Raw genomic sequence first — 19,978 nt, 5'->3', positions numbered from 1 at the left:
GAAAAACGGGTCAAAAAAGCTTTCGATCAAACCCGTCCAAGGATCCTGGAACCCGGACTTAGAATTTTACAGGTATTAATTTCCACCCCCGTCTAAACGTCAGTCCCAAAAAATCCTATAAATGTAGAATCCCTCCAAAATTACCAATATATAGAATCCAATTCCACCGATTCCAAGCACAGAACGCCACAAATTTTTTCCCTTCTTCTTCTTCCTCCACATTTGTGTCCAAACCCATAAGGCTCTACTACTTCTATCTCCATTTTTAAGTTATTTGTTTTTTTATCAAAGAATTCGAAGATGAGGCTGTTGAAGGTAGCTACTTGTAACTTGAACCAGTGGGCTATGGACTTCGACTGTAACTTGAAGAACATAAAGGAGTCAATATCTAAGGCCAAACAAGCTGGTGCGGTTATTAGACTCGGCCCTGAACTTGAAATCACTGGCTATGGATGTGAAGATCATTTCTTGGAGCTTGACACCGTCACTCATGCGTAAGTTGATTAAGAATTAACCCTTAGTTTCAGTTTGTAATAATGTAATTTCGTTTAATTGGAGTGATTGTGACTGCAGATGGGAGTGTCTGAAGGAAATTTTGCTCGGCGATTGGACTGATGGGTTATTGTGCAGTTTTGGGATGCCGGTTATTAAAGGATCAGAGCGTTACAATTGTCAAGTTTTGTGCTTTAACAGGAAAATTTTAATGATACGTCCAAAAATGTGGCTTGCTAATGATGGTAATTACAGGGAGCTTAGATGGTTTACCGCGTGGAAGCAAAAAGATCAGCTTGTTGACTTTCAGCTCCCAATTGAAATTTCAAAGGCTATAAATCAGGATTCAGTGCCTTTTGGTTATGGATTTATTCAGTTTTTAGATACGTAAGCAATAAAATGTGTTTCTTGATTTGTATTGTAGACTGCTGATTAGCTGCTTAGCAGCTTAGCAATAAGCTAACACTGACGTTTTTGTTGCTTAGAGCTGTTGCTGCTGAAGTTTGTGAAGAACTTTTCACTCCTATCCCTCCACATGCTGAACTTGCGCTTAATGGGGTTGAAGTGTTCATGAATGCTAGTGGAAGTCATCACCAATTGAGGAAGCTTGATCTTCGTATTCGTGCTTTCATTGGTGCTACTCATACTCGAGGAGGGGTTTACATGTACAGTAATCAACAAGGATGTGATGGTGCCCGCCTTTATTATGGTACTTAAATGCTCTCATCCTAATGCTGTTGTTCTTTTGCCTAGCTCAAGAATCTCCAACTCTTCGTTATTGCTGTTTATGCCTTGTAATAACTCAGCACTTTATTATGCTTTTGGTATCTATAATAATTTCTTTGTTACAGATGGATGTTCTTGTATTGCTGTAAATGGAGAAGTAGTTGCTCAAGGATCACAATTTTCTTTGAGGGATGTTGAGGTTGTGGTTGCCCAAGTGGATCTTGATGCGGTATGCTTTACCCTTGAATTGCTTTGGACCTTCAACCAAAAACGCTGTCGATATATTTTTCTTTCCTTGATGCAATTTTCTATCATTTTGAAACCTAGTTATTCTCATTATTTGCATTAAAGTATGCGGCTCTGAAATAGCTAGTTTCTTGTTTGATGGCAGGTGGCTAGCCTAAGGGGGTCCATCAGTAGTTTTCAAGAACAAGCTAGTTGCAAAACGAGAGTGTCATCAATAGCAGCACCATTCAACCTTTGTCAGCCCTTTAACCTGCAAATATCCCTTTCTACTCCCCTTAAGGTTTGCTCTTGATGCATTACTGTTGTTAAATTAAAATTACTTGATGTCAGCTCCTAAAACTTTTGCTGGATTATTTTGTTTTCCACTTATCTTAATGAAGTTTGTTTCAAACTACTATGCTTTCTGACACGCCCAATGCAATAAAATCTTGTTTATCCCATTTTTACAAATAACAGATAGGTCTCAATGTTGGAGCCTTTCTAGCACTAATCCATCAAGAAAAATGGAACACTGATTACCTTCAGTTAGTTAAATTTTCTGTAAAATGATTGTCTGCACTTAAACAGCAGTTAGATCAACCACATTTCTCTTTATTTTCTTTGTTAAATTAAAATTACTTGATGTCAGCTCCTAAAACTTTTGCTGGATTATTTTGTTTTCCACTTATCTTAATGAAGTTTGTTTCAAACTACTATGCTTTCTGACATGCCCAATGCAATAAAATCTTGTTTATCCCATTTTTACAAATAACAGATAGGTCTCAATGTTGGAGCCTTTCTAGCACTAATCCATCAAGAAAAATGGAACACTGATTACCTTCAGTTAGTTAAATTTTCTGTAAAATGATTGTCTGCACTTAAACAGCAGTTAGATCAACCACATTTCTCTTTATTTTCTTTGTATAATCTTTTCCCAAAAGCACTTGCTGAGGCCTCCATAGATGTCTCTTACTGGATAGGGAGCAGATTTTTCAAGTGTGTTATCGTTGTTTGAATTCCCTGTATCTGGAACTTGGTATCATTTGACAGTGCTTTGTAGGTTTATAAAGTAATAAATGACATATTAATCGTGGCATTGAGTCAATTGATTATTTTGCTAAATTAACCAATTATTTACAATCTCTAGATTGATTATCATTCTCCTGAAGAAGAAATAGCCTTTGGTCCTGGTTGCTGGCTGTGGGACTATTTAAGAAGAAGTGGTGCCTCTGGATTTTTGCTTCCTCTTTCTGGTGGAGCAGATAGCTCCTCTGTGGCTGCTATTGTTGGCTGCATGTGCCAACTTGTTGTGAAAGGTCAGTTAAAGTTAATATTTAGTTTAGTGTTCTTTTACTATTTGTTCTGGTTTTCAATCAATGAACAACTAAATAATCTTGGCGTCTGTAGGGGAGCTCTACTTATCCTTATATGCATTGCCAAGATAAAATAAAAAAATCAAACGGCTAGATACAAAATTAATGGCCTGCTTGTGTAGCAGGGTTATCAATAGAGATAACCAGGTAGCAAGAGGTGACCCAAGTAATTTGTCAAGCACAAAATCTCATTCCTGTACCCAATCCAAATTAATGGGCAACATTTATCTGGATCAAAGGCGGAGACTTTGGCTAGGAACATTGGAGGAGGAATGTGTAAACACTTGGCCTTAAGTTCTATTAAATTAGGTTGAGAATATTTAGTTCTTATAAGTTCTGGGCAAGATTTTCAGTTGAGCCTGATATCAGCTGGCCATTGTATCTCTATTTAACCAAGATAGGGCTTCTTCCCTTTCTAACAGATCATGAGTGCAGCTATAGTATGAGCTTTTGAATTTAAAACCTATTCTTTCACTCCTGTTCTACTATTGCCATAGGGTCAGTGCTAACTGGCGAAGGCAAACTTCTTGGTAGCATTGAATATATTATTTATGAGGTTGGTATTGGTGCACCAGCAAAAGTTTCAAACATAGTATCTTTTTTGACACCTAGCATAAGTTTCTGTCTTCAGCAGAGACAGAAAAGGTTTATTCTCATTCTAGGTTTGTCAAGCTTTTGTGTCCATCATTATTAGTCATCAATTGGTTTTACACATTGCTTGCAGAGATTGCAAATGGGGATGAACAAGTGAAAGCTGATGCAATACGAATTGGACGCTACACCAATGGACAATTTCCCACTGACAGCAAAGAATTTGCAAAGCGCATATTTTATACTGTTTTTATGGGATCTGAAAACAGGTTAGTACACGCAGATAAATTTCTTGCCTTTTTACCTTTTTATTCTTCTTTATTAGATTTGCAATCACATTCAGTACATGTCATCATTTTTGGAGTAGCATCAAAGACTACCGCTCCACCCCTTATTTTTTCTTTTTTTGGCAGTTCTGAAGCCACTAGACAGCGGGCAAAGGTTCTAGCCAATGAGATTGGTTCATGGCATCTTGACGTTTCAATAGATGGTGTTGTTTCTGCGTTATTATCCTTGTTTCAAACACTAACCGGCAAACGACCGCGTTATAAGGTAAACAGTTATTCTAAATCTTCTTCCAGTTCATTGTGAAGAACGGAATCCTTTTCACCCAGTCATTGTTTTCTCTAGTCACTTGTGATAGCTTTTGGTGAAAAACTCACTCTATACACTTTTTCTTGTGGTGTCAGTACAACATGCATAATGCTCCTTTAATTTTCTATGGGATCAGGTGGTTCTTTTGGCTTCCCTATGGGCTTATGGTTCTTTTCATTTAACTTGGTTGGAGTGCATTACATTTTCGTTATAGTTTTAATGTTTTTGCTTCTTGTTGTGTGTAGGGCTCCATAAGCAGATACTTACCCCTACATTATACTCTTCTATATTTCTTAACAAAAGTTCCTTACATATATGCGTTTTGATTTGACAATTCATATCATTAATTAAATGCTAAAGTAGTCTTTGATTGTCATAACATCATTTACAAAAAAAATTTCCCTAGGTGAGTCGAAAAGCATTCCTTTTTTCATTTGGCGTCGTTCTTGTCTGTCAATTGTCGGTATGGTGCATCATTGTTCTTGTAATAAAAGATTTTTTAATTCGTTTCTTTTTTCAGGTGGATGGGGGTTCTGATGTTGAGAACCTAGGATTGCAGAACATTCAAGCTCGAATCAGGATGGTGCTAGCATTTATGTTAGCCTCACTCTTGCCTTGGGTTCATAACAAATCAGGATTCTATCTCGTTTTGGGTAGTTCTAATGTGGACGAAGGATTGCGTGGTTACCTAACAAAGGTAGTACCAATTCTAACATGTAAAGAAGCCACTTTTTGGATAATTTTATTCTGATTTTGATTTTATTAGATTGCTTTTCATTGTTGGTGAACTTGGGTACTTCATTTCTAATCCTTGTTTAGAGGGAGTTAGAGACTTATTTTTAACCTTTCAAATGTTGATTTTTACCTCAAAAACACTTTTTCTTGCAAAAATATCACATTATTGCTTTTGCAGTATGATTGTAGCTCAGCAGATATAAATCCAATAGGAAGTATTAGCAAGCAGGATCTTCGGGCATTCCTGCGATGGGCTGCCATCCATCTCGGTTATTCATCCTTGGCAGAGGTTGAATCAGCACCACCAACAGCTGAATTGGAGCCTATTCGTTCTAACTACAGTCAGGTATTCATTCGTCAGTAACTTCATTTGAAATTTTCAATTCTTTCCCTTTTCCTGTTTCTGATATTAATTTTGAACTGCATAAATAACCATGAAAACTATTCTGTGATGCATGGTTACATTTTGTTTCAACCTGTAACATTTCATTTTCTTTATTTTAATTTCTTTCAGTTGTGTTCTGAATTCCTTCATTCTTTTTTTTTTTTTTCTTTTTTGCCCTTTTCAGAATGTTTTCTTTGTCTTTTGATGATAACCTTTCAGTTTTCTTCCTTTTCCAAATTGTATGCAAGAAATTTGTCCATTGTGTGAAGACCTGCCAATTCCACCATCTATATTCTCTCTACTTTTTTTCATCTTTTCCCCTTGGTGTTTTACTTTTAAAAATCCCATCCGCTTGCTGACTGTTGGATTATTATCCCTTGATCGTCAGTGGCCATCATTTCTCTCTTCCAAGCAAAAACCAAAGTCCATTTCTCTTTTCTTTAAATTTTTATGCAAGTAATGGTTTGTAACTCTAATGCCATGGAACAGCTTGATGAAGTGGACATGGGAATGACATACGAGGAACTCTCAGTTTATGGAAGATTGAGAAAAATTTTCCGCTGTGGGCCAGTGTCGATGTTTAAGGTGTGGTTTCTGAGTCATTTTCTCTCATGAATGGCTTATTGTGTTCAGAATCTCACTTCTTTGAATGCTATGGTGATTGTTACAGAATCTCTGCTACAAATGGGGTTCGACATTAACTCCATCGGAGGTGGCCGAGAAAGTGAAACACTTCTTCAAGTACTATTCTATTAACCGCCATAAAATGACTGTCTTAACACCTTCGTATCATGCTGAGGTAATTATAATGTCGAAGAGAGAGAACATAATGTTTATGTATCAATCTTGAAACTTACACCTATCTTGGTTGCAGAGTTATTCACCAGAGGATAATAGGTTTGATCTTCGTCAGTTTCTCTATAATGCAAGATGGCCCTATCAATTCCGCAAGATTGATGAACTTGTTCAGGAGTTGGATGGAGACAAAGTTGCTCCGATTGTGGGGATGGGGGTTGTGGCAGCGGGCTCTGGCGATCCAAGAGCTGGCCTTTGATTTTGAAAGGCTAAAAGTTTTCTGATAGCAAATAAAATATTTTTTCGGCTGTTCATTCTTAAAGAAAATGTATAATGAAATTACATTCCGTTTTTATTGAATAACATTCACAGTGCATTCTTTTGTTAATTTTAATTCCAAAAAAATAAAATAAATAAATGGGCTCATGTGCCGAGACTACGCAAAAAAGAACTTGAGAAGAGAATTCTTAATAGAGGGATTTAAAAGAAAAGAGAGATTTTCTGCTCCCTTTACCATAATTACCCCCATTACCGGCAAGCCTGGTCGGAGGAAAAATTACCAAACGTTAAATTACCAAACATTTAGCATTTGCTTGGTGCCAATGGGTTTTTATTTAAATATTTTAAAAGAAAAAGGAAAAGTATATCTTCGTCGTATGAAATATAATATAAAAATTAAATAATAATAGCATGACATTCATTTGGTATAAGAACAGTTTTTTTATTTTTTTTTTAACATTAGATTATGTATCAAAATAGTTTGAGATATTAAAGTAATGGTATTTCTGATTTTATTCAGGGGCCTATTTTAGCGTCACTTCTGTTTTCGCACTTCGGAGCTTTCAGTTAAAAATTAACGAAAATTAGTTTCCCCATTACGTTTATCGCTGAGATTCGGGGAAACTTCCAGCAGCGCCGCTCATCCAATTGATTTTTAACCAATATGACGTCATATTGGTTTGTAGAAAAGATTGTGATAGAAGGAATTTAATTAAGTTTTTAAACAAAGAAATTACAAATTAGTAATAAAAACATAAAAGGACCTCCTCAACGTATTTTTAACCTTCAAAAAAACATGAGAAGAAAGGGGAATTTCCTCTCCCTTTTGCTTCTACCATCAGAAAAATTACAGTATCTCAATCAACCTCTTCGCCTAAGCCTATATCCTCATTTCTTCAAATATTCTTACAGCTCATCATGTGAATCTTCTTCATCTTCAGCTGACCCGCCACCGGGAGCGCCACCGGATCTTTGATATACGGCAGTGATGATTGGGTTGCAAACGGCTTCGACCTCCTTGAGTTTCTCTTCATAATCCTCTTTCTCAGCAGTCTGGTTGTCATCAAGCCATTCGAGGGCTTCCTTCACAGCTGTTTCAATTTTCTCCTTTTCATCAGACTCGAGCTTGTCTGCAAGCTTGTCTTTGTCGTTAATCTGGTTTTTCATGTTATAGACATAGGTTTCAAGACTGTTACGAGCGTCAATCCTCTCCTTCACCTTCTTATCCTCCTCGGCAAACTCTTCAGCCTCACGGACCATGCGCTCAATTTCCTCTTGGCTCAGACGACCTTTGTCATTTGTAATGGTGATCTTCTCTGATTTACCTGTGCCCTTATCTTCAGCCTTGACATTTAGGATACCGTTGGCATCAACCTCAAATGTGACCTCAATTTGAGGGGTTCCCCTGTTCAGTCAAGGAATCAAAAAAGGTTAATTCCCAGCGAATTGGAGATTGTCAAAGAAAAACAACAGAGAAAGCAGGCACACCTTGGGGCTGGAGGAATGCCAGTCAGATCGAATTTCCCGAGCAGTCTGCAATCCTTTGTGAGACTTCTTTCACCTTCAAAGACCTGATATTAAACCAAAGTAACAATGTAAAGATACAAGCAAACAGCAACTAAGTTATGATTCAAGCACACTTCATGGAAAAGGCAACCAATATGGCAAATAGTTGTACCTGAATGGACACAGTAGTTTGCTGGTCCTGGTAGGTGGTGAAAACTTGAGATTTCTTGGTTGGGATAACAGTGTTCCTTGGAATCAACTTGGTCATCACCCCACCAACTGTTTCAATACCCAAAGTGAGGGGAGCCACATCCAGGAGAAGGATATCTGCGTCCAACATGCCAGAGTATTAGTCAGTCATAACTCAAACTAGACAAAGAGCAGAACACCACATTCATCAGCTGTTATTGTGTACAACTGAAGAAAACACTAAGTATTTACCTTTGGTTTCATCACCACCCTCTCCACTTAAGATGCCTCCTTGGACAGCAGCACCGTAAGCAACAGCCTCATCTGGGTTCACACCCTTATTTGGCTCTTTTCCATCAAAGTACTCTTTAAGCAACTGTTGAACCTTTGGAATTCTAGTGCTGCCACCAACAAGAACAATCTCATCAATCTGGTTCTTCTCCAATCCAGCATCTTCCATGGCCTTCTTCACAGGTCCCATGGTCTTTCTGAACAAATCATTGTTCAATTCTTCAAAGCGAGCCCTGGTGAGCGGTTCAGAGAAGTCCACTCCATCAAAGAGTGATTCAATCTCAACACGCACTTGGTGCTGGCTGCTAAGAGCTCTCTTGGCTCGCTCAGCTTCCCTCCTGAGCTTTCCAAGAGCCCTGTTGTCTTTGCTGATATCCTTTCCATGCTTCTTCTTGATTAATTTAATGAAGTACTCCATAATCCTCTGATCGAAGTCCTCACCTGTAAGAAAATTGACCACAAGCATACATTCAGAACATCTCATGAAAGAAACGTGATTATAAAGCATCATAAACTATTGATAACAGTTAAAAGAAACAAAGGAGCAATTTCTCACCTCCCAAATGTGTGTCTCCATTTGTTGAGAGAACCTCAAAAACACCATTGTCGATTGTCAAGATACTGACATCAAATGTTCCACCACCAAGATCAAATACAAGAATGTTCTTCTCGCCACCTTTCTTATCCAAACCATAAGCAATGGCAGCAGCAGTTGGTTCATTAATAATTCTGGCCACATTTAGTCCAGCAATAACACCAGCATCTTTGGTAGCTTGCCTCTGGGCGTCATTGAAATAGGCTGCACAATGAATAGGAATGCCAAATTGTTACAGAACTAATAACAAAATTAACTGAACACTTAGTATAACAGCATAAAGGGGTCAAAATCTGTCAAGTTGTTTTACTAACCAGGAACAGTGACCACTGCATCCTTGATTTTCTTCCCAAGGAATGCTTCAGCTGTTTCCTTCATCTTAGTCAGAATCATAGCGCTGATCTCTTCAGGACTGAATACCTTGGTCTCTCCATCCTTAATCTTAACCTGGATATAGGGCTTTCCATCCTTATTGACAATTTTATATGGAACAAGCTTCATGTCCCTCTGGACCTCCTTGTCCTCAAACCTGTGAAAATTGAGGACTTCGTAAGAATATCTGCTAATTCCTAAACATAAATAAACAAATTGAGTTAGGAAGGAAGGGGTGCATTACTTTCTTCCAATAAGTCTCTTGACGTCGAAGATGGTCCTTTCAGGATTGACAGCTGCCTGATTCTTTGCAGCCTCACCAATTAGCCTCTCACTGTCAGTGAAAGCAACCCATGATGGGGTAATACGGTTTCCTTGGTCATTGGCTATAATTTCGACATGACCGTTCTTGTAAACACCAACACAAGAATAAGTAGTACCGAGATCTATCCCAATGACAGTTCCCAACTTGGTGGCTTCCTCTTTTGCAATGGAGATTGCAAAGAGACATCCTATAATGCATATTTAACTACGTCAATACTGATATCAAAATGGTAATAGAAATAAAATGCCAACAGGAGACAGTAGTATCAGCACGTGATCGAACACTACAATCACTACCATAGCATGTCTCTTAATAACATTATTATCGGCAGAAGCTAACACTGAAATCATTTCTTAAAATATAGATCATCATTTCCTCGTTGAAAAGAACAGTACTATAAAAAAATTTGCAGTTCAGCATAAACAACTAAATCCATACAGATCTAGAGCATCATTGGATCGATCAAAAGCTGAAATAGTAAATCTAAAACACTGAAAAATGAAAGCGGATCTATAACACTTTTTACTCCTACGATGAACAAGCAAAAAAACGAACAAGAACAATAAAGAACTGAAAGAATCAGATCTGCGATCTGAAAATTGCAACACTCACCGAAGAAGACGATTGCTAATACAACCAGTCCGCGTGCTCTCCAGGAGCCAGCCATCGCGTGCAACTCTTCCTTCTCTTTCCTTTCTATCTCCTTATGCTTCAAATGCTGAGTTTATAAGTTCTTTTAACGTTTAAAGCTAATTCAAATGGCGTGTTTTCTGTAGAATCGAGTGAAATTGGCTTCGAGTTCTTATTGAGACTTTCGCTAAGCAGAGAGAACATAAATACAGAGTACCGGTTCTATTAGTCAGGGGGAAACAAAGTATGGGAACATGTCATCTGTGATGACGTGGACCAATCAGTTTTTGAGTTCAAAGAGTTCAACCAATTAGAATTGTTCTCGTGATGGGAGAAGCGTGGCCTTTTATGATTGGGTAGTTCTACGTGTCTGGCCTTCACTTCCTTGCTTGTGATTGTGGACGGTTCTTGATGGGCTTTTTGACTTTGACAGGCTCTTGATGCGCTCTCTCTCTCTCTCGCAGGACCAAGCGCAATTTCAGTTAATTATAATTTGGGCTTTCCTAAAGCCCAAATAACCCGGCCTAGACTGACGTCAGCAATAATTACTAACACTTAATGTGTTTTTTTTAATATATAAAAATTGAACCTCCGTTTTTTTATATTATAGTTAATCTTTTTCTCGAATTGAAATAGTCAACAAAATCAATTTTCTAAAAGATTTTTACTTGATAAGAATTTTTTAAAACAAGATCTTAAAATTTTAAAACAAAAATTTATTTTCAAAAAACACTAATTTGCAATTAAAGCTAAAAGAATCTTTTTTTATTAAAATTTACTCAAATCAAGTTAGCGGATTTTTACCGTGGTTTAGCGGTGATCTGATTTTTATTCAGTTGAAATTTACTTATACTCAATTATATGCTTACTCATAAGAATAAAGATCATAGACATCCTTATTGGTTAAAATAATTGAATCGAATAGTAATAAATGATGTGCTTTGGTTTATAATTTGTTTGTTTGTTTATATAGACAACTATTTTTTTTTCCAAAAAAAAAAAAAAATCATTTATACATTATTACTAACTAAAGTGATATGCTCGTATAACGCTTGGGAGATTATAGAAAGTATTTTATACGTACATACACACGTATGCCTATTTGTTGGGCGTGTGAATGAGTGTGTTCTGTGGTGTGTGTGTATTGATCACATGAATTCGATGCAATCCAACTATTATATGGGCCTATATATGAAACTAATTAGGTGATGTTTTTTTCAAGGAAAACTCACAATTATTAGTAAGAATATAACGTGATTTATAATATAAAAGAGATTAACCTTTCGAATAAAATTTGATCATTTTCAAATAGGATGAGAAAATAATTTTTTTATAATATTGTCCAAAACTTTATTAACAAGCCGCATTATCGGCAGTGACAAGTCATAGATTAAAATTACGGTGGCTAAAAAAAATTTCAAGAGTTAAAAGGGGAAATTTTGAAAAAATTTAATATTTTAATGAGTAAAATGAAAAAATTTAAAAATTTTATGGGCTAATTCCTTAAAAGAAATTTTGGTTAGGGGGCAGGGACCACCCCTGGCCTCATCCCTCCGTTAATGCTAACAAGCTCCATACATTAGTACAAGATCACCACTCGAATTTGAAGATATGTATCCTTTGACTAAAAGTAATCGATAATTTATTAAAAGTAATCCATAATTCATTTTGTATTTCCAACTAACAGAGAAGAATAATCACAAAAAAAACTTAAAAACTCTCAATAACGATGAAGAAATTCATATAAGGAAAAAAGCGCAATAAACCTCACCATGACGGTACAAAAGAGACAATCAACTCCACTAAAGGGTAACAAAAAAACTAAAGATCTATTAATAAGGATAGATCAAAATACTAACAAATATATGTTTTAAACGAATCAAACCTTAAAATTATTGAAGAGAAAATTAAGTAAAATCAAGAGAAAATGTAAAAAAAAACCACCGCCGGTCAAAAAAAATAATCGGCAGTTCAAATAAATAAAATCTTAAAAAACTCCGAAAGATTAGAGAGAGGGTGAGACACAACTAGGTTTTGTTTTGAGTGATTTACAATAGTTTTACTAATAAGGTGATGTTGTATTCTACCTACCACATTCCAAAAATAGTGCTGCATACTGCATATAAACATACTTACTAATAAATTTCAACTCAATAAAAATCTTTTAATATTACCATCTATGTTGTCTTATAATTTATTTTGCTATATGTACATACCTAATATATATGATTAACAAATATTTATATATATTTGGAGAAAGCATTGAATTATTGTAATCTATATATAAATAATGTATCATAAGGTTACATTCGCATAAGATTCATTCTTTACTTTTTAAATATGAGAGAAGATGCATGTTATAAGAGCATCTCAAATAGCTTTTATATTATTGCATTTGCTAGTTCTACTCAATAATTTCTTTAGCTATAAGTTCTCTTACTAACCTTAAATCATACATGTTGGAAGGAACTAATGTTATGATTAACCATTGAAATGGAGTTAGATACCAAGAGAAGAAGGCTTGCACCAAATTCAGAATCAAAATGTGCTTCTTCTTCTTCATCATCAAAATCACCGATCCCTCCTGAAGCTATATTTGGTATATTCACAAGACTTCCAGTTAAATCTCTTGTTCGATTCAGGTGCGTAGACAAATTATGTTCCTCTATAATTACTAATCCATCATTTGTTATTGCACATGAACCCTATCCTCACCCAAAACAAGGCCTGCTAATCATTTGCACCACCAAACTTCAATTAGCCCAAACATTTTTTATAGCGGACCAAAATGGCGGCACAGCAACTTGTTGTCTAACCGTTCCGCCCCGGCTTTCACGCTACACTACTCAATCAACTAATGGTATAGTATGCATGGACTTTGGCATTTGTGCTACAGTTTGCAATCCAAGCACCAGACAAGCAATCACTCTTCCTTACATTTGTTCAAAATCCTCACTTTCTGCTTCTTCTACATATTTCTGCGTAAATTTTATGGGATTTGATCCTTCTAACAAGCAATACAAGGTTTTGAACTCATGGAGACATTACAGGAAGCCTAGTACTGAGTATAGGGTTTTTACATTGGGGACAAAAGAATGGCGACCACTACAAAGCGGGCCTCCTTTTTATGCTCAAAGGGAAAGTATTTGCATCGATGGGGTTATTTTCTTTAGGAGCTGGGTTAGCTTAAGAACCGATGAAGGTGTGGCAGTTTTGATTGCTTTTGATGTCCAAAAAGAAACGTTTCGAGTAATTCATCTACCTAGAGGTGCACCGACCGATGTAGAAACTTCATATTTGATTCGATTAGCAGGGCGTTTGGTTATAGTTGATTGTCTACTTGATGACGATGATTATTGTTTATGGCTTTTAGAGGATTATCAGAATGAAATTTGGACAAAGCATTATATTATCTTCCCCTCATATTTGAAGAAAACAGAAACTGGACAAAACTTCATTGTTGCAGGTTCCCTTGATACAGAAGAGATTATAATGGCACCACAATGCTTATCTACACCCTTTTATGTGTACTATTTTGATTTAGCAAGATCCAAGATTAGGAGAGTCAAAATTCTAGGATTGCCCGAATATGATTCCTTTGATTTATCTAGCAATCTAGTTTCAATCACTAATTATGTTGAAAATATCTTGCCATTGCCATGAGTTATCAACTTCTGCAACTATCTACTCATTGACCTCGGAGATGGATTCACTAAATAGCTATTGTAGTTTGTCGAAATCAGTGACTTGTTATTTTGAAACAATTTGAATTACAATGAATATGTATGCGAGTATGTTTGTCATATTGTCTAGTTGTCTTTGTGTACTTTTGAGATTTTATGTTACTTATATATGAACTTCTTAATTTAAGCATTGTTTCTTGTAATTTTTTATGATTTTCTTTAATATAGCTTCCTTGACAGAAATTTAGGCTGTAGATTGACTAAAAAAATTATTGCTTTACTATAATTTATTTATAAAGAGCTTTTTGATTAAAATTCACGTATCTTCTTATTAAGGCTTCGTTTGTTTCTATAAAATAACTTGCAGGAAAATATTTTCTACAATTTTCCATTGTTTGGGATGTTCAGAAAAATAAATGAACGGAAAATATTTTTCTGGTCAAAGGAAAATTAAGTCATTTTTTAAGGAAAACAACTTCTTATTTTCGATAGAGTAAAACATTTTCCGGATATTGGTAAATCTTATAAATTTATATTTTTTAATTTATTAATCATCATAGTCACTACCACCAGTCACCATTTACCACGGCCAACAACGACTTTCATAATTTACATTTTTTTTTTTTGCATTCTTTTCATATTTAACAATAAAATTTTTAAATTGTAAATTTCTATTATTATTAATATTTTTTATGGTTTTATGAGATAAAGACTTTAACATTTTAAACTATTTTTCAATATTACCACCGAACAACGGAAAATAAGTCATTTGGAACATATTTTTCAGGAAAAAAATTTTCATAGAAAATATTTTATCAGCAAATTATTTTCTTATAAGTTATTTTACGGAAACAAACAGATTATAAGTGAATTATTATGTTATATTTGGTAAGTCGCTAAGCGGTACCGTGACGTGGTTGCATGAATTTCTTTATGTAAACTTTACTATAAATACTGAAATATTATTTATAATATTTTTTTCAGAAGATTAAAGAAAAAATATTGCACGTGCAAATGGAATGAGAAGTGTGTGCATAGAAAAATATTGAGTAGCTAAAATTGGCCTTGAGTGAAGCAACATGAATAGCATTTAAATAAAGTTTAAATAACTTAAATACACAACTTCCTTTCCTTATATATTAATCAATTTCGGAACATTGAGAATTCAAAATGGTATACACTTTCTAGAAGCATCATGAATCATGATCAATCAACAGTTATGCATGTGATTTGATGATCAGTCTTGCTCATGGTTGGGCTTGATGGGTTACTGGGCTATTAGCATAAAGTAGGCTTGTAATAACCTAATGTCATTCTACTATATACATCATGGTTACTTATAAAACGTACATATCCATGTTTACCAGCACATCATGATGATTCAAAGAAAATACTTTTAGCATGAGAATATCGTTTAAATGCAGAAAATCATCATTTTTACCATCATGATGATTCAAAGAAAATAATGTTAGCATGAGAATATCGTTTAAATGCATAAAATCATCATTGTAATTTTTTCAAAACAAATTTCGTAACGTCTTAAATTTTGTGAGTACCTATCCATGTTTATAGCGATATTAAAAAATAAAATATGTTTTCTCCATATCACGATGATTAAAAGAAAAACAACTATTAAGAATATGAGTCAAATATATAATTCATCCATCTATTTTTCATAAAAAATTTTGTGACATCTTAAATATTTATGTCATAAGATTGATTTAATATTTTTTTTAAGATTAATGGTATAAATTTAAAAATTTATTATTTTAAGTGTAGAAATTGAGTGTATATATATTATTCTTTTTTAATCTTAATCACGCACGAGTATCTTGATTCGTTGAATTAAAATTAAATCGTACTCCACCCTGAATGTTTAAGGGATAAGAGTGCATATCAACCCAATAAATATTTAAGGGATGAGAGTATGGAATCACTGCTCGCAACACTCAAAAGGACGAAATCACATTGTCGGAAAAGAAAGAAAAGCTTAATTGAAATCACTTGTCCCTTAATATATTGATAGGTGCCGAATCTGAGCCGTCAAAATCACTGGACTTAATGCCCCACATTTTCATTTCCAAATGACGTGAACCTTTGCTTCCTTAGTTCCTCTCTTGCGGAGTATCATAACGAACTCACTTCTCACTCTCCTTCCATTCCGTTTTTCTGCAAAATCACCAGCAAATCCTTCTTCTTCTTTTCTTTTATTTTCTCTTTCTTTCTAATTTTTCCTCCTTTATTTTGAAAATCTAATCCACAAAATCAATGGCGACTGCTTCTCCATCGACTCCAAGCTTCTCAGCTTCCTTCTGCTGCAAACGCTCCGTGTTTAATCCTCTGACTCGTTGCTTCCCGTCCGTAGCTTTAACTCAATGGACTCGCTCGCCAACTCACCGACTCGTCATTTCCTCGCGCGTCAACTCAAAATCCTCGGGAGCTGGCGGCTCTGTTTCTCCTGACAACGGCGACGAGTTCAACCTGTACGAGATGCCAAAGCAATTTGGAGCGGAGCAGAGTAAGAAGAAGGGATCGTCGGTGTTCGTGATGCTTCCCGTAGGCGCAGTGGAAGTTGAGGGCAAGGTTCGGAGGAAAAAGATCATGTTCCACTCGTTGAAAGCGCTGGCCGCATCCGGAGTCGAGGGCGTGGTAATAGAGGTTTGGTGGGGCCTGGTGGAGAGGGACCTCCCTCAGGTTTACAATTGGCAACCATATTTAGAACTTGTGGAGATGGCGGAGGAGTCTGGCTTGAAGGTGAGGGCTGTCCTGGCCTTTCACCAGTGCGGAAATGGACCTGAAGATCCGTACTGGTAGGTCTTGATTAATTTCATCGAAACCTTTGTTTTATTATCCGAGTTCTCTTTTAATGTTAATCGCGATATCAATGTGCCTACTCATCTTGGTGATATTGGCATTTTTTACTTTTTCTTTGCTATTTTTGTCAATTCAATTCTGTTTTAAGCTTTATATATATATATATTCGGAATATTTACGCGTTTGTTAAATTTCTGTATTGAGACACTCCCTAGCGTAGATTCCAAAACGGGGGCTAATGTGTGAGTTATACTTTAAATAAATTTTCCTTAGAAATCCTTGTTGGAGTTTTGTGCACTTATGAAAATTTTCTGCTGCATTTATCATGAATTCTCTTAGAATGCTTAATTTATTGGAGCTCATAATTTGATATCTTCAATTTCTTTTTAGGGAGTTCCTAATTACACATATGGCTATCCATAAAACTTAATCTTCCACAGTAAATAAATTGATCGGTAATGTATCTTTGATCTTAAAGTTGGCAATGCAGCAGAGTACTCCTCTCTCTTCTTTATCCAATGAAAATGTGTTCATCTTGAGTATCTCTGCAATTCTTTTTTCTTATACGATTACTTTGTGCACCATATATTCAAGCACAAATAATTGAAACATGAGATAGTAGATGTCATATAGGTTATTATATGGTTCCTGGTGATATAAGTGCTTGATATTCTTCATTAGTGTAATAAGTCTTACAATACCAGTGTTTTTAGTCTTTTAGACGTTTTGATCATGTCAGTCATTTTTGGCTTTAAACAACACCTGAGTATTGAGGTTCTTCCAGCAGCAATATGTACCCTTCAGTATACTTGCGCTCATACAATGTATGCCATTATGCCTAGTTCTTTGTTTTTGGGGTGCTTTTGAAGCATTACTACATTTGATTACTAGAGCATACATTATTTCAGTGTGGGCATCAAGAGTCTAAGTTTTTTTACCTTATTTTTGTTTATAAAATATGCTTTTGATTTATTTATTGTTAGAAATCTCCATGCTTTTTAAATTCCATGTTCCTACTCATGGTTCTGGTTTTTTGCACAGATTCAATTTGATACTTGTTACTAAACTTTAGTTGTTGTTCTGCTAATGTTTTGGTAATTCTGAAACTTATTTTATACATTGAAGGGTTCCTCTTCCCCGATGGGTGCTTGAAGAGATTGATAAAAATCCAGATTTAGCTTACTGTGATAGGTTTGGAAGAAGGAACAAGGAATACATATCCCTAGGGTGTGATACTCTTCCTGTTCTAAGGGGACGATCACCAATCCAAGCCTATGCAGATTTTATGAGGAACTTCAGAGATACTTTCAGGCCTTTACTTGGTGGTGTCATTGCGGTAAGATGAAACTTATACAGTGCAGGTAGCATGATGTGCAAAGCTGTGTTTTCTTTATAGTGATTTTTTTTTTTTTTTTTTAAATGTCATAGGGAATCCAAGTTGGGATGGGTCCTGCAGGTGAATTAAGATATCCTTCCTGCCCATCAAAGAAGCTTGCTTGGGCTTGGCATTCACGTGAACTTGGAGAGTTTCAGTGCTATGATAAGGTATGCATATAACTGAGCTACTTACAAGATCGTGAGTAAACCTCTAGCAATCTTGGAGTAGGTTGTTTCAACCATATTACCCTTTGCTCTTACAACCACCCCAACCAATCAAATCATTGGTTTAATATATTTTTTTCTCCAAACAGTATATGCTTGCATCTCTCCATGCTTGTGCTCATGAAGTTGGAATGCATGAATGGGGAAGTGGAGGCCCAATTGGTGCTGGTAGTTTGATTCAAGATCCTGAGAATTCTGAATTTTTCAGAAGAAATGATGGATCTTGGAACACACCCTATGGTAAATTTTTTCTTGAGTGGTACTCGGGGATGCTACTGCTTCATGGGCAAAGGATATGCATGGATGTTGAGAACATTTTTCGTGGTATTGAGATGAATAAATCTGCGAAAGTGGCTGGGATACACTGGCATTATGGCATAGAGTCTCATCCATCTGAGTTAACAGCTGGCTACTATAATACTTCGGCTAGAGATGGGTTCCTTCCAATTACTGAAATGTTCAGTAGGTATAGATTTACATTGTGCTGCTCAGGTTTTGAAAAGCTTGATATGGAAGAGAAACAGTTGAACCCATTAAGCAGTCCAGAAGATTTTCTTAGGCAGTTGTTATGGTCTGCTAGGATTTGTCGTATCCCTGTGGAAGGCGAAAATTCTGCTCCTACTTGGGATCATAAATCGTTTCAACAGGTGCTAAAGATGAGAAAGTTCTACTCATATGGCCTGAAAAACGCTTCCTTTTCCTTCAACTTTGTGAGAATGGACAAGCACATGTTTGAAGGGCATAATTGGATTAGCTTCACTCGTTTTGTGAGGCAAATGTCAGATGATGATCTTTTTCGAGCCAAACTAGAGTTTGGAGATGATATACTATCTTTGATGTTAGATGATGCAAACACTTGGGCAGCTTTTGCCTGCGGTTGACGAAGCTTCATCTCATATCCACCACCAAGGCAAATCTTGGTACTTTAACGTCCATTTCATGTATATAACTTGCAGTAGTACATAATTCAGTACTCTCTTTCTCTCTTTAGCCACATTTTTAATGATTTCCCCCTACCCTGACCGAGCTATTTTGAGGTGTTACCTTGCCTACATTTTTGAAGTGGTTGGCTTCATAGTTCATATTGTTTTGTACATTTCCACTTGGCATGAAGATAAATTTTTTACTTCTAGTATCACACTAGCACGTAGCACTTTGGTACTCTTTATTGATGCGAATGAAATCTCAGTTCCTGCTGGCCAGGGTTCAGATTAGTTTATAGCTTTGGCCAGGGTTCAGCCATATTACTTCAGCTATTGTTTAACCTGAATTCCTTGTGTTTGAGTAATTGTTGAAGTTTTTGATGATTCAGCCATATTGCTTTAGACTTTAGCTACTTTCTTGGTTCTGTTTCTTCTTCATTTTTTTTTATTTTTTATTTTACTTTGTTAGCAATATTAACAGTACAATTTTAATAGAAATAATTAATATTTATTTTTTTCAGAAAAATAATACTTATTATTTATTTTATAGATAATTAATTTTAAGATGCCTTTTATATTATTAAATATTTATATATCAAATTTTATTATCGTTCATATAGCAATTAGAACCTTTTTTTTATTCAAAAATAAAGTTTAAATTGAACTTTAAAATAATTTATTAAGGTTACTTTACTATTTAATTTATTCGTTAGCTTAAGTTGCATCACAATTATATAAAGATTTAAAAATAAAAAAAATAATAAAAAAAAAAACCGCCTGGGACCGTGCGCGGATGCGTCTGGTTATTAGTTGTAGCTCAGCGTCAATTGCTCAAGTATTTTGCTTTGCTTTA

The 19,978-nt window shown here is 35.5% G+C and overlaps 4 protein-coding genes across 4 annotated transcripts; 3 read left to right on the top strand and 1 right to left on the bottom strand.

The window, feature by feature from the left end:
- Positions 1-98: 98 nt before the first annotated feature.
- On the top strand, positions 99-6,304 carry LOC105645630 (glutamine-dependent NAD(+) synthetase). Its single transcript, XM_012231279.4, has 13 exons — positions 99-494; positions 574-879; positions 978-1,201; positions 1,344-1,447; positions 1,610-1,744; positions 2,591-2,759; positions 3,541-3,676; positions 3,821-3,959; positions 4,522-4,698; positions 4,915-5,082; positions 5,611-5,706; positions 5,792-5,920; positions 5,996-6,304. Exons 1-13 carry the CDS (start codon positions 301-303, stop codon positions 6,173-6,175), a joined length of 2,157 nt encoding a protein of 718 aa, XP_012086669.1. The 5' UTR covers positions 99-300; the 3' UTR covers positions 6,176-6,304.
- Positions 6,305-6,887: 583 nt separating this feature from the next.
- LOC105645631 (luminal-binding protein 5) lies at positions 6,888-10,302 on the bottom strand. Its single transcript, XM_012231280.4, has 8 exons — positions 10,086-10,302; positions 9,393-9,660; positions 9,091-9,305; positions 8,738-8,980; positions 8,143-8,622; positions 7,874-8,028; positions 7,684-7,766; positions 6,888-7,600 (listed from the first exon to the last, which is right to left on the bottom strand). The coding sequence occupies exons 1-8, from the start codon at positions 10,138-10,140 to the stop codon at positions 7,102-7,104; spliced, it is 1,998 nt and encodes a 665-aa protein (XP_012086670.1). The 5' UTR covers positions 10,141-10,302; the 3' UTR covers positions 6,888-7,101.
- Positions 10,303-12,454: 2,152 nt separating this feature from the next.
- Positions 12,455-13,921, top strand: LOC105646022 (F-box protein At1g30790). Its single transcript, XM_012231793.4, has one exon. The coding sequence runs from the start codon at positions 12,597-12,599 to the stop codon at positions 13,764-13,766; it is 1,170 nt and encodes a 389-aa protein (XP_012087183.1). The 5' UTR covers positions 12,455-12,596; the 3' UTR covers positions 13,767-13,921.
- A 1,808-nt stretch (positions 13,922-15,729) lies between these two features.
- On the top strand, positions 15,730-19,334 carry LOC105645632 (beta-amylase 3, chloroplastic). Its single transcript, XM_012231281.4, has 4 exons — positions 15,730-16,596; positions 17,726-17,936; positions 18,029-18,145; positions 18,292-19,334. Exons 1-4 carry the CDS (start codon positions 16,055-16,057, stop codon positions 19,081-19,083), a joined length of 1,662 nt encoding a protein of 553 aa, XP_012086671.1. The 5' UTR covers positions 15,730-16,054; the 3' UTR covers positions 19,084-19,334.
- Positions 19,335-19,978: the final 644 nt, after the last annotated feature.

This window comes from Jatropha curcas, chromosome 4, assembly GCF_041381405.1.
Source record: "Jatropha curcas cultivar XTBG-Jc1 chromosome 4, XTBG_Jcur_1.0, whole genome shotgun sequence".
NCBI classification, from domain to species: domain Eukaryota; kingdom Viridiplantae; phylum Streptophyta; class Magnoliopsida; order Malpighiales; family Euphorbiaceae; genus Jatropha; species Jatropha curcas.
The sequence above is the reverse complement of the archived record's forward strand: the minus strand, read 5'-3'. Positions and strand labels throughout refer to the sequence as shown.

Excerpts from the sequence above, each read along its gene's own strand:
- LOC105645630 (XM_012231279.4), top strand. The coding sequence starts at position 301 with ATGAGGCTGTTGAAGGTAGCTACTTGTAACTTGAACCAGTGGGCTATG. Across the intron at positions 495-573 it reads CTTGACACCGTCACTCATGC|ATGGGAGTGTCTGAAGGAAA; the intron begins GTAAGTTGATTA and ends TTGTGACTGCAG. Across the intron at positions 5,707-5,791 it reads GGCCAGTGTCGATGTTTAAG|AATCTCTGCTACAAATGGGG; the intron begins GTGTGGTTTCTG and ends TGATTGTTACAG.
- LOC105645631 (XM_012231280.4), bottom strand. The coding sequence starts at position 10,140 with ATGGCTGGCTCCTGGAGAGCACGCGGACTGGTTGTATTAGCAATCGTC. Across the intron at positions 9,661-10,085 it reads ATTAGCAATCGTCTTCTTCG|GATGTCTCTTTGCAATCTCC; the intron begins GTGAGTGTTGCA and ends TATGCATTATAG. Across the intron at positions 8,029-8,142 it reads GGGTGGTGATGAAACCAAAG|ATATCCTTCTCCTGGATGTG; the intron begins GTAAATACTTAG and ends TGTTGGACGCAG.
- LOC105646022 (XM_012231793.4), top strand. The coding sequence starts at position 12,597 with ATGGAGTTAGATACCAAGAGAAGAAGGCTTGCACCAAATTCAGAATCA.
- LOC105645632 (XM_012231281.4), top strand. The coding sequence starts at position 16,055 with ATGGCGACTGCTTCTCCATCGACTCCAAGCTTCTCAGCTTCCTTCTGC. Across the intron at positions 16,597-17,725 it reads GGACCTGAAGATCCGTACTG|GGTTCCTCTTCCCCGATGGG; the intron begins GTAGGTCTTGAT and ends TATACATTGAAG. Across the intron at positions 18,146-18,291 it reads AGTTTCAGTGCTATGATAAG|TATATGCTTGCATCTCTCCA; the intron begins GTATGCATATAA and ends TTCTCCAAACAG.